The 14,361-nt window shown below is 36.9% G+C and overlaps 1 protein-coding gene across 4 annotated transcripts in view; it reads left to right on the top strand.

The window, feature by feature from the left end:
- The window catches only part of LOC113510398 (axin), a 111,910-nt gene extending 97,721 nt beyond the window's left edge, over positions 1 to 14,189 (top strand). For all 4 annotated transcript variants that reach the window (XM_052894621.1, XM_052894634.1, XM_052894624.1 and 1 more), the window contains 6 exons: positions 874 to 1,017; positions 4,229 to 4,334; positions 5,071 to 5,329; positions 6,314 to 6,598; positions 8,111 to 8,314; positions 8,725 to 14,189. In XM_052894621.1, the coding sequence (XP_052750581.1) occupies positions 874 to 1,017; positions 4,229 to 4,334; positions 5,071 to 5,329; positions 6,314 to 6,598; positions 8,111 to 8,314; positions 8,725 to 8,848 (1,122 nt within the window). In that variant the 3' untranslated portion in view covers positions 8,849 to 14,189. The remainder of the gene's footprint in view (positions 1 to 873; positions 1,018 to 4,228; positions 4,335 to 5,070; positions 5,330 to 6,313; positions 6,599 to 8,110; positions 8,315 to 8,724) is intronic.
- Positions 14,190 to 14,361: the final 172 nt, after the last annotated feature.

The following is a 14,361-nucleotide window of genomic DNA, read 5'->3' as shown; positions in this document are numbered from 1 at the left end:
ACAACTATCTATCACGCAAAATTGTATGAAAAAGTTGATTAGTTTTTCTCGAAGCATTTGAATGGAGACACTCTATCTATATCACCTAAGGCAGCTTTTACGCCCAAAGTGGGCGATAACGCCTCCTTGTGGGCGCTGCAGGCCTAAAGGGCGGTAAGAGACTGAGAACAGAAATGGAGGCGTTGTGTAGAGACTCATTTAGAATTAATGTTTAATCTCCGCTAATATAGTTCACAATAATTGATTAATTTGCATTAATAGTGGTTTTTAAGTAGGTGAAAAAATTGGGGTGTTTAAAAATAATTTATTCTCAAAGTGGGCAGTAGACAAAATAAGTTTGGGAACCCCTGACCTAAGGTTTTATCTTGGAACTCCATTTATACGTGGTTACTTAAAATTCACGCACACAATGTGGCGGGCAAAAGACACTAGGTTTAATAAAAACATTCAGTTTAACTAGTAAAGCAGGCCTTTACTAGTAAGCCGGTGATTTGATGTGTGTATGCGTGAGATATAAAGATAACAGCAAAGGGGCGCGCAAAGAAAACCAAAAAATATACTAGACTTAATTTACTTAGGTAAAAGTACAATTAAAATATTAATTATAACTAATTTTATTATGTGTCAATTGGTCGATGTGTGTACCAAGAGTGACATTGCTATATCTAACTATAACTAAAATGCCTGGTCGGTTCAAAGTGTGAACCAGGAGTGACACCGGCTGCCAGTTCTTTCCTTGAATATGGCGAGTCCCACGTTTCCGCTGATTCGGCAACACGTGTCGGTGGTAGGTATGATACGCTGTACCGAAGCCGCTGCCTATGCAGCGGTTTCCGTGAATTGTAGTTGGGTAACGCGCGTGTGGTGCGGCAGGTGATCCCGCGCACGCAGCGCGTGCAGGCGGAGCAGCTGCGCGTGCTGCCGCCGGCCGAGTTCGCGCCGCTGCTCATCGAGAAGCTGGAGCGCCTGCGCCGCGACCAGGACGCCAAGGAGCGCCTCGAGCGCCGCCTCGCGGAGGTAACGCTACACGTCCACCAACTATGCCAACGACCACATTCACGGTCAACTTGTAAAAATAAATTAACACTTTTCCAATGTTTTCAATTGATTATTTAAAAAGTGCTCTACTAACGAACTAAAGTGGTAATCATGCATTAATATGCATTAATAACACAATCGTGCCTCCCACCAAATTGTTTATAATTACTCCTCTCCATCCAAAGGTTGTCTGGAAGAGATCGCTCTTAGCGATAAGGTCGCCCATTGTTTTCTCACTGTGATTATTTCTTGTAATTGTTTATACTTATAATAAGTTAACTATTGTAATCTTTTGGAGGAAGCAATAAAGAGCATCTATCTATCTATCTATCTAATATTCTTATTAAACTGTTACTGAAAATTTTAATTCCGATAGCAAAAATGTGTTTGTAAAATCCTGAAGCAAAAATTTTAATAGTAAATTTACGAGTATATGCAATGTTTATTTTCTAGTTAACATTTTAGTTCGCTATCAGAGCACTTTTAAATAATCAGTTGGAAACACTGGAAAATGTAAAAAAAAAATATATCTTTTTTATTTAGGGGCTTTTATCCTATAAGGATATGTCAGCCTCATCGTACCCTAATTTTTGAAAAAATACCTTACACACTTAAAACATTAATACATAGATAAATAATACATAATATGTTAGTCTTAGTCTATTTTTATAAAGGGAATTATTGATACAAAAATTAAGTAATTAAAGATTTTGCCATTCCGGAATGTGGCTCTGCGAGTATATTTGAAAATAAACCAATCTCCTGTCTATTGAGACTATATTTCTGTATCAATACTTCCCTTTGTGTTTTGTATTTCGTACATTCGGATATCATATGGTGAACATCATCCAATGTGTTACAAACATCACAATTCGGGTTATTAATTTTTTTTTCATAAGAAAAGCGAATTTTGCATTTGATTAATGTCCTGAGCGTAATCTAAGAGTTGTAACAACGAAATTTCTATATGCTTTTAGGTTTATGAACCACGGTATTTTTGGAGGCTGAGACTGGATTGTTTTATACCAAATTCCTTTTGATTTACTCCTTTTGTCGAAATATTCTCTAAACATTTCGTAACAATATTTTTTTTTTAATTTAGACAAAGTTTCCATATATATATGTTGGTAATATATTAATTTCCGAACCCTGCGATACTGCTAATTTCGCCAAGCGGTCAGCCTCCTCGTTTCCCGATAATCCTCCATGTGATGGAATCCATTGCAATTTCAAATCTACATCTTGGCCTTGAATAGAGTATAATTGCCCTGGAACATCATAGGCTATCGGTACTCCTCTGCCATACCCAGAGGCACAACGAGCCAGATGTTGTAAGGCACTTTTACTATCTGTAAGTATAAAGGCTTTTCCATGTTGTATGTTCACAATAATGTAATTAAAGAGCATTTGAGATTGCGAGCTCCAGGCACATAATAGACAGTGTTTAGTAATCATTCATTCTGACTCGTTCGTTCGAGCCCTCTCGCTCCCGCCACTTGGCACGTATAACACGTCGTCACTTTATATATAGTTTAAAGTAATAAATAATCAATATTATGAAGTGCCTTTGGACTTTACATCCACTAAACTTTTTTTTAACGTCTGGAAAATGCTTTATGCAGACCCATACACCTTGTGGGAGGTGAATGGGTACTGTGGGAATCCCCCCGTAAGGTGGGGGTGTACCCACCAAAAACCAGACGATATACCCTCGAGCTGCCATATGTCGGAGACATGGGTTCGCTTTCGCACTCACAACATCTCCGACGGCAGCGACCCGCCTGATGGTAAGAGCAGGTGTCCTCTCTCAAGATAGGGTGGATGGCGTGCTCACCCTACCACTCGGGGGATGTGCCGGTATATTAGCAGATCCCCCAGGAACATCCAATAAAACCTGCATACCTCTGGTATTGCAGGTGTTCATAGGCTACGGTAAGCACTTACCATCAGGTGGGCCGTATGCTTGTTTGCCACCTCAGTGGTATAAAAAAAAAGTATATAAATACTCTACAATTTATACTGTGTTTTATAGATACCAGTGAATTTTTGTTAAATGTCTACATATGCGGCTCCTAAACCGACATTGCTCTTGGACCTATGTGTATAGATTCTTGTCCATCCATCATATTTTTTGTTGATCTCTTTAGTAACTTCAAATTTAAAACATGTTCTTTCACGGTTTAGTTTACTGTTAACACATTCTAAATCAATTTAAATAAACTATAAATTGGTTTTGAAAACTGACAAATGTGACGTTGTTACATTTGGGTAAATAAATTTTATGAACGCTCTTAACCCACTGTACGTTACCGTTACTGATGTGTCTAGTCGACCATCTTTCGGTGTTCAGGTATATATGTATGTATATAAATAATTACTAGTACCGCATTCGAGTATTCTGACACTTCCCTATGGTTGACTGGGAGAGAATGCTTTTAGCATTAAGTCCGCCATGTACACATATATGTACTAATGAATAAATAAAAAAATAGATCTCTAACTCGAGTCTTAAGAATTTGGACAGCAGTCGAGCCTTTCATTAGACTCGAGTAATTTTTCCAATTGATTTCCGAAGTTTACTTTCCATGAAGATAATAAATATCTGTCATTTAATATTTTTAGTTTAGTAAGTAAGAAAATAATAAAATAATCTGTGATACACAGTTATAAAAAATTTCCCCTTCCTTTCCCACATAAGTCCTTTATACCTCTCATTCACCAATTTCCTTTACGCATTTCCAAGTTTCCCTTCCTTTTTCCCTCAATCCTTTCCTCTATACCGTAGGTGGCAGAAACCACCAACAAATGCATTCCCAAAGGGGGTTGACGTCTGGCAAGCGGCCGGTCGTAAAACTAAAAAAACCAAATCTTTTTGTAATATGGATAAAAACATTACGCCGACCCCAAATGATTGGGATAAGGGTAGGAAGATGATGACACAGTCATAAAAATTTACTTTAAAAATGCGACTATGGAGTCAAAGCAATAATAATACGCGAAATGTGTATCCGAATTCTGTATATTGGATATTCAAATATCCGAGTTCCTGTTAGGTATTCCAGTCAGTACCCGCACTGTCAGGCTATTCTTACCATACCAGTGTCACGAATTTTCACGATTACCAAATGTTACGAAGTGGCAACGTCGCAAGTTTGTCGTGTAGTCTTAGTTATGTACTGTCTGGTAACAGGGCGAGTGCGAGGAGGCGTCGACGCAGGCTCTGCCGCCGCAACTGGTGGCTGCCGCCATACGAGAGAAGCTGCAGCTCGATGACGACAACGACCAAGATATACTTGGTTAGATTTTTTTTTATATATATATTTATTTACCTTCTCAGAGCAACGAAAAAAAAAATGGAATAGTAACCCCGCCTGCGCTAATGGAATACGCTGGCGGAGCACCAGTGAAGGGTGATAGATGAGAATGAAAACAGGCCCATTAGCCCATCATGATGAATTCATCAGGAATTAACCATGATAGTTTCCAGGGGGAACTGCGAGGAGGTCGACCTGGTTGGGTATATTGCTAGCAATGGGATTCTTAGTCTCCATTACTAACAATCTCTTTCCCCCCTATTATTATAATTTGTTTTAAAAAAATTATAACATAAATAACATACCATTCATTATTGGTTTATTTTCTGATTTTGAATAATTCATTCTTTAAGTACGTCATAAACAGCATATTTTAATTATATATGCTGTTTATACTAATTACATTTTCTTTTTCAAGAAGCTCCTTCATATGCTACCTTCTACGGGGTAACATTTATGTTAGTGTGTGCAGTGCAATGAGAAAGTAGTTTGTAAAAGAGATTTATTAATTTCTAATTCAGCAATGCACACACCAAGTCAATATGTCGCTTCAGCATTTTAATTATGTTATTCATTCATGTTATTGTTATTGTAAAAGTTGGTATTTTTTATCGATTATATTCGAGATCGTGTACGATTTCGACTATCAACTATCAACATCGTCGTATTAATAATCTCGCAACGACTACTTGTTAATTGTAAATTTGAAATACATCAGATCAACACGTATCGCGCGTGTGGTCGGAGCGTACACCTGGTACTTCGCCGCCGGGCGGGCGGCGTGCGCGTGTTCGCCACGCGGCACACTCGGCCCACGCGGCCCACGCGGCCCACGCGGCGCACGCGGCCCACGCGGCCCACGCGAGCCATGCGGCCCACGCCCACGGCCGGCGAGCGCCGTCCGCTCTCTCGGCCGACTCGGGACACTACGACGCACCGCCCGATTCACTACATCACCCGCACTCGCTCTCGCGAAGGTACGTATTAGGATTTAAATATTGAAGTATAGGAAATAAAATTAATATGAAACTAAAATAGGATTGACTTAATTGACTGAGGTACATCCTCATGAATAAAAACAAATTGTTAGCTACCTATAAGCTTGTATAAAAAGTAAGAACGTAAATTTTTTCCCTTAGGCTTTTTAAAGTTTAAGATAACAAAATTAAACAATCGATTAAAAAATATATTTTAGGTATTGATAATATCGGTACCGCTGTCATATCTATATATTAGGTTTCTCTGGACATTGAAGATAGGAAAAAAAGGTATTACCCATTTCGATATTGCCCACACCAGTCGGATATCTATATTAATTTATATCGGGTTCTTAATTTCGATATTATATATTGGATAACGGATACCTAATACACCTGTTATTGAGCCCATATATGCATATTGCTATATATTACTCACGCCTAATATATTAATAATAATAATATTTATTTAATTAGACTACATAAGGCCCATTTTGTTAGTTATAAATTGACTTAACCTATGTTAGTAAATGAGCGGTCATAACGCTCTTGTATTGATAACCTGTCCCACCCAATATTTTAGGATGGGACAGTCCATTTTATCAGCAATTGTCTTCAGGACACTGTTTGAGCTAACATGTACCCTACCCAACAGCGAAACAATTCGTTTACGCCGTATTGCGTAAACATCATCCGTACGCTCTCGTGCAAACATGTGCGACGCACTACAGTGACTAGGTAGCCCTAACAGTGCCCTGAAGGCATTATTAGACTTGGACTCGAAGAGCATTGTAAGTTTTTTGACTATAGTTGACCCACAAGCTACTCGTGTAGAACACCTGACAAAAAGCTATATATTAATGACAGATGAGTGTTTGTAAAGATTATGTATTGTTAAGTGAAGACAACAGCGATAATTCAAAAGTTTTATAGAATAAATATATAATGAAATTATTTGAAATTAATATAACCTGTAAAATCCAGGTCATTCTCCAAGAAGACGGTGACAGAGTTAACGGACAGCGGCGTTTCGGTGGTGAGCGAGGGCACGGCGAGCGCGGCGGGCGTGGAGCCGCGCATCCTGCTGTGGATGGCCGAGGGCTCGGAGCGGCTCGAGCGGCTCGACCGGCTCGAGCGGCTCGACCGGCTCGAGCGGCTCGACCGGCTCGAGCGGCTCGAGCGCCGCAACCACCGCGAGCTGTCGTCGCGCGGCTCGTCCGCCGACCGCGAGGAGCACCGCCGCCGCGACAAGCAGTCGCAGCGGACTCGGTCAGTACACTGCTTTATTTACGAGTTAGCTCTACGGAGTCGCTAGATGGCGCTGATTTTTTTCTCTGATAAATGCGAGTCCCAGATCTAGCGAATGTAGTCACAAGTACTTTGTACAAAAGTCGATTGCTTGGGTACCTCTGTCCTATTCGTGTTTCAACCGTAAAGCAGTTATGGTTGCATGGCTGTATTTCGGCTTGAAGGGTGGGATATGGCGTGAATTTACTGGGTACAGAGGAATAACACCTGAGTACTCAGGAATGGCAACGCATGGGGGGTATCATGGGCGAAACAGTATACTCTGTTATATCCATGGTACTACTCATGTCTATAGGCGACGGTTACCACTTCCCATCAGGTGGGCCGTCAGCTTGTTTGCCATTCTAAGTTGTATAAAAAAATAGCTTGGTGATTTATGACGTAATCGACTTCAAATCAAATAGAAATAAAATGGGTGTTACTTTACATTTTACTTTTATTCAATGTAATTTCGAAATTACCCATTTAGATTGATTGCCTCAAAAATCACTCTGCAAAATTTTGCTCCGATATAATAAATAGGAATATAATATAATGACATCAACGGTAAGAAAACTAAGTTGTCAACAGAGATGAAACGATTGCAAAAAGAATTATAGAATCAATTCTGTGTTTACGAGTATATTGCGTATAACGAAATGATACTGCAATAAAAAATATTTTTCTCAAACATGCTTGGAAATGTGAGCATTATTTTGACTTGAAAATTGCCGTACTGGCCAGATACATGCGGGCAGCGGCCGGCAAAAGTTATATGAAAATCCATATCTGTCGTGTTTTGCGGCCAGATAAATTACTATGTGAACTCATATCTGTCCTATTATTTAAAAATGGAATGACCTTTTACTTCGAAACATGGCTACCAAGGAGGTAACTAATAAAAGGTTTTATTTAAATTTCGAACTGGCTTGCAAATAAAAAACTGTTTATTGAAAAAAAAAACAAAGGAACATTATGGCGCGTGAATAATTATTATTGTTCGTTATTCGTCATTGAACTTAAAAAGCAAAATTGTGTTTTTGATTTCCGCGCATTGTTTGAAAAAAGTATTATACAAGCCTTGGCCACAACTAGGCATTGATGGATTCACGTATGTGTGCCTTGGCTACGCCTCGGCCCACATTTGCACGTTCGTCCATCAATGCTTCAGTTGCTGGGCCGCTGCAGTACTATTTATAAATGATGTATTAAAGTGTAAAATAAATAAATACAAGTTGTGAAGAGCTGCATCTAGTGCACGATCGCGATGTTTGGCTAAATATGTGTTTATTATCAATCACTTTTATTTTTCTTTTTATGTATGTTAGTACTTGGGCTAAAAATTACTATCAACGATATAAACAAATGAGTTTTGAATGAGTTGAAAGACAATATGTATATCTATGAATTTATAATGTGGTTTTGAATTTAGAATCACAAAATTTTTAATTCAAACTGCCAGTTTGTAAAATTAATTTGTGCAACCATTTATAGTGGCAGCGGCAGTAAATCCAGCAGTACGAGTGGCGGCGGCGGCGGCGGCGGCGGTGGTGGCAGTGGTAGTGCAGGCGCGGAGACGCACACGGTGGTCGTGGTGACGTTCCTGGACGAGAACGTGCCGTACCGGTTCAAGGTGCCCGCCGCGCCGCTCACGCTCAAGATCTTCAAGGAGTACTTGCCCAGGAAGGGCAATTATAGGTACATATACTTTATTTATTTATTTATCACTGTTTTGGGCCTATATCGACGCATTTGTCATTTCATTGCGGTTTAGTCCTTTGGCTCTTTAAAAAAGGAACAGGTGTACTCCTAGACATTCCCCCCCCCCTTCTTAAACGCCTATGCTGAGACCTAGCGGTCCCATTGCTAATAAAATACCCTCTAACGTTGACCTCCACGCGATTTCCCCTAAATCCATCGAAATTAATTTCTGATGAATTCGTCACTATGGGTTAATTGACCTAATTTTTTCAGCGCCTATCATCCCTCATGGTTATCGCGCCAGCTTAAACTGATAGGGCAAGCAGCAACTATTTCATGTTCATCAATTAAAAGTGTCGTATATAGCAATAAGATGCAGATCCTAATATATGAAATTATCTTCACAGATATTTCTTCAAAACGAACTGCGCAGACCTAGATACGGTGATCCAGGAGGAAGTGAGCAACGACAACGATACGCTGCCCATGTTCGAGGGGAAAGTCATGGCGCGCGTCAAGAGCATAGAGTAGCCGCTCCACTACCGCGCCCTGTCGTCTACAGCTCGCAATAATGAGTCACAAATCACGTGTAATAGACTAAGGAATCGATTTATACAGACAAATACAGTGACGCTTGTAATACGGGTGGAAATATTCCCAACTATTGTATTCCGAATACAATTTTTAAAATTTGGAATATTCATGCGATTCTGTGTTATTCATTTGTTTGAACTGCCAGATTTTTGATAAGATTTTTTTAAAAAATGTTGCCATTATCTTGTCTTTGAACAGAAATAAAAGTAGGCGTAGCGTAGACGGTATGCCGGTTGGTTTTTGTTTTTTTTTTTTATGTAAAAAAAATAAAGCCTTATTAAATTTCTTTGACTTCGAATTAAATTACCACAGAAAAGGCTACTTATGCAAAATAGATTTTATATTATATACCATAGGTATACATTCTTTTAAGTTGCAATAAATAGTACATTCTTAAATATTTAAATTTCACTTATTTTTCGTTTATTACAATTCTTATTTATTTGTTACAATTAATTGAAGAACTAAATAATGTTTAATATAATTTTTATTATTGACAAATATAATTAATATACAGTTTTTTTTTATTCTGCTTTATATTTTTATTGCTCCGACGATTTTTAAGAAAGTAAAAGTAATTTACTTTTAAAATGAAAGAAAGGATATGTATTATATTAATACTTGTAAAATAACATGTAGAAGACAGGGCGAGGCTAGATTTATTATAGATATATTTATTTATAGCAATTACGATCGCCACATCGTAATAGCCGTAAACATGTTGTAAAATAAAAATTCGTTCCTCGCGATGCTAGCCGCGTGTGTGCACTAGTTGACGAAATGGACTTTTTATTAGTTACATTACATACATTTCGAATTTTACAAAGTTTTCGTAAGATTGTTCCAGCGTAATATCATTTTAAAGGATTTATATTCGAGATTAGTTAATGTACCGAAGCGTTTCTACTTCTACACACGTTAACTTTTATACTTAGTGGAATTGATCTTATATATATTAGACAATAGTTTTGTTTGATGCCCAAATTTGATCAACCAACTTCAAAAATTGTTCTTAATTAAAAAATACCTTAATTTTGGGTTTAATCGAGTAAGAAAGAGGGGGGGAGAGTGAAAGTTACTACGCGGTTCTCAGTCTCTTACCATCCCATTCACTCTCTCTCTCTCCCTCCATTTTCGTCACTTCCCCACAAAGTTCATCGATGCATACCATTTCAGACAGCTAACTTATATCATGCGAATTCCACTCTGTAGATTTTGTTTTCATTTAAATTTGAACCATTATTCCAACGCTTTTAAGTTGAATTACTTACGTATTTATATAAGTTGGCTGATTGAATATTTGGAATAGTTTATAAGTGTCGTTTCACCTCTCCAATGCGGTGACGTTTGTAGAAATAGAAACGCTCCTGCGTTTGCCAATTGTCCAACCTTAGAGCAGTGCACGACCGGCGTTGGTGTTCTGCATTATTTTTTTACTTGAACTAGATGAGTACGCTTACTACTGTACGATATTTTTTTTAATGCGCATTTTTTTTTTATAATATACCTAGTGTTACTTGAATGACTGCTTAGTTTGTATATTTTTTTAAATTAATATTTTAGAGTATAAATGAGGTGTTCTGTTTGGAAAATATAAACTTATGTTAAAAAAAATTTGGCATTCGGAATTAATGCGACGAGTTTAATATGAATTTGTACAGTTAAATACAGAATGTGTTGTTTGTTTTTGTTTCTATTTATCGTTATATCTGATTTTATTTTTTGATCCATCAATGATAATAAATCATTATTAATATTAGCTTTTGTAAGAATATATGCACATCCAAAAGAAACGACACATTCTATGTTTAGCTACCGGTTCATTCGAAATTTCAAAACAATGCATGATGGGATCTCAATCAACTATACAATCTATGAATTAAATACAATAAGAGGAAGGTAATGTAAATTATTTCCGTTCTGCAGCTGTGAGTAGGGGTAATTAGCGAAATAGAAGTAAGAATAATTTGTTTATTCTATCTCATAACCTGAGCAGTTACATGTGTACCAATGCTTTTGCATCGGAGGGAACGCGTCTGTATTTACGGAGAGAATTTAAATGTATATACGGTTTCAAAGGGATTTTCTTCCATGAACGCTCTGGCTGTATGGGATGAGCTCTCTACCAAAAATTTTCCTTAGAGACTACAGTATGTGATTCATCATAAAGGATATACTATGGTTTCTTCAAGGTCAGCAACACACACGTGACACCCCTAGTTTTACAAGCGTCTATAGGCTACAGTGACCGTTTACCATCAGACGGGCTGTATGTTTGTTTGCCACCTTTGTTGGTACAAAAAAGAAATGCAGAAGATTGATAATATTATCTATTATTATTCACATATACATACGCATAATAATCACGAATTGTTATATACTTTTTGCGTAAATCGTTACTTGCTACGTAACTGTAATTTTACAGGTAATAAAATGTAAACATCCACTAAGAGCAGTTGTTAGGTATTCCTACAGTTTATAACAGTTTTTATATAGGCAAAATTATACGATATTGTATTATATAAAAATAATAATACATTAAATTCTCTCCGTAAATTGGGTACGACTCGGAAACTCGTCCACCTGTTTGACTTCAAATACATACAATAATGTTCCGAATTAGATCGCTTCCATTTTTTACATTTCAAATCAATAATTTCGTTGGCTGTTTGAACGAATGTTCGGAGTGTTATTGTTTGTAAGAGTGACGTAATCTATGACGTAACTGCATCACAACACGTTGCTACTGCGAAATCATTGCCAGACTGAGTTTCCCTAAGTCAACTTAGTTACGATAACTAGTCTATGTCCCCGCGCGCGTTGCTCCGCCGACCGCAGTCGTGTCGCTAGTGTCGTGGTCGTGTAGTAGCCGTGTCGTGGTCGTGTCGGCGTCGCACCGCGCGCGGGCACGTGCCCGTTAGTACTTACTATTTCGCATATTGTAAAATATAAGTTAGAATGTCATGTCCGGTCCAGTGTGCAGCCGGCGGCGTCACTGCGTACACTTGTACGAGGATTTGTTACACTTTTCATGTATTATACACTCGAGGACACAAATTTATTACATATATACACATATCTGTCACGCCTGTCTCCCATTAGGGTAGGCAGAGACAATTGAACACCAAATTATTGTTGCCTCAAAGTATATTTTTTACAATATTTATGTTCGATTATTAAATAGTAATATTATTTATAGAATTAAAAAAAATGTCTTCTAGTATTTTTATCTTTTAAAACACAACTTTTATTAATGCAGTTATTAACGAATAATTTTTTTCTTGAATTTTAAACTTCTTAAATTTTAAATAAATTCTATAATTCTTTTTATGATTAAAACAAACAATGGCTGTCATCAGAAAATAATCTATTAATTGTGCCTTTGGGTGTATAATACGAAGAGCTGACCACTGTGTTTGTTAGGTTTCTAGTATTGAATAATATTGGAATTGAATGTTTGTTGTCGCGCTGGTGGGCCAAGTGTCGCGGCCCCGCCGCCGACTGCACGCGAGTATTAGAGGGGCGCCGCCAGCGAAACGGGTGCACTATAACGAATGCACGATCTTGAGAATCGGGTGCGAAACATGTGCCTTCAATGTTGATACATTTTTCATAGTTGATGCTTCTATTTAGTCGTAAGTTAACACTTGTAAATATAGACGTAAAGCTACTTCGATTCGAAATCTATTTTTTATTAATTTAATTAAACAAAACATTTTTTTTTATCTATTTATTGCCTAAGATTGCGTTGTGGGTCCGCTCCAACCGTCTCAGACACGTACAGTATGAATTGTTCTGCTTCTACGAGCTTCTATTTGAAACGGTAGTACAGCCAGCCTCATGATAGGAGGCAGGGTAGTTAACAATATGTTGCGTATTGAAAATATTATTTCACCGAATCATGTACTTTTTCAACTTAAAACTCATTGGTTACATAGATATTTTTTATGTATCTGCGTTTGGAAGGTTGTGAAGTTGTTGTTTTTAAACTGTATCGAACATTTTACTTGATGACAATTATTCTGATAATGTAGTGTCATCTATTATGAAGCTGACTGTATATGAAACCAATATATCATCTATCAACATAATGAATTCTTGTATGTTTCTGTTTTTTTTTTCAAGATCTATATTTGTGGTTGCGACCTAGTAATACTACAAAGATTTGCAAAAGTAATACCAATTCTGGATGCGGGTAACGATTATAATAGAAAAGGCCCTCTTTAATGAATTGTAATTGATGATATTAGATTTACTAATGTATTCCTTCGCCTACTTTTAAGTAGGTATATTTAAAAGAAATTTTATTTTGAGAGTGATTTCTAATCATTAGTAACACGTTCAATTTGCAAAGATTGTTTGTTCATACAATCTCAGCTAATAAATGGTAACATTAGCAAATACATTGCATCGCTACAAATTTTATTTGATATTCATCATTTTGAGATACGATACGATGATAAAATGGACAGTGTAGACATGAATTTATCGTGTTGTCATAAACACATACGAAACTTGGTAGAAAATTGAATAAAAATATAACATGTCGGTGTCTGAGACGACTGAGAAACTGCTTCCTATAATGTGTGGTTGCGGAAACAATATGTGTAAATGGAGGAAACTCTGTTTATTCTTACTTGACATATTTGTTAAACATTTTCGATATATCTTATTATGGTATATTATTTTACCTTATTGACCACATTACAAAAAAAATTATAGTACGAAAGGTGAATTTAATACTATATTACAGCATTCTCTATCAAGCAATCTATGGGAAACAGAAGTGTTGAATTATTTATTTGAAAGTAGACGGAATAATCAACAACTAGTTATATAAATTACAATAAATGACAAAAAAAAAATTTTTTTGTCTATTTTCTGCAATAAAGAGACATCCAAGACCGTTTACTAATATTGTCAAGTAAGAAGAAACTAGTGTATTATACCAGTTGATATACATAACGCAATAAGGCGCTTTAAATATAACAGCGTCTCAAAGTACCCTACAATAAGTCCCTAAGGGCACAAAGTATGTCGGAGTTAAAATTGCTTGTTAAATTGTAAAAAAAAAGAATTATAATGTTTTCCATTTAGAGTGTATACGAATGAAAATTAAGCTAAACGATTTGTAATAAAATATTGACGTACTAAAGTATTATTTCAATGGAACAATGTAACGGTCATTAATAGTAAAAGAATTTCACTAATCGGACTGTATTATTTTTTTATCTAGCACAATGTAACGATTAAAAATTAAACAGAACTGTGCCATATACGTGTGTCGTTTCATTTTTCAAAATATTCTAAATGTATTGAATATAATATCTACCTATTTGTAGGTAACCCCGCCTGCGCTAACGGGATACGCTGGCGGAGCACCAGTGAAGGGTGATCGATGAGAATGAAAACAGGCCAGTTAGCCCATCATGATGAATTCATCAGGAAGA

This window comes from Galleria mellonella, unplaced genomic scaffold (assembly GCF_026898425.1).
Source record: "Galleria mellonella isolate WM207_F2 unplaced genomic scaffold, CSIRO_AGI_GalMel_v1 utg116, whole genome shotgun sequence".
In the NCBI taxonomy this organism is placed as follows: domain Eukaryota; kingdom Metazoa; phylum Arthropoda; class Insecta; order Lepidoptera; family Pyralidae; genus Galleria; species Galleria mellonella.
The sequence above is the reverse complement of the archived record's forward strand: the minus strand, read 5'-3'. Positions and strand labels throughout refer to the sequence as shown.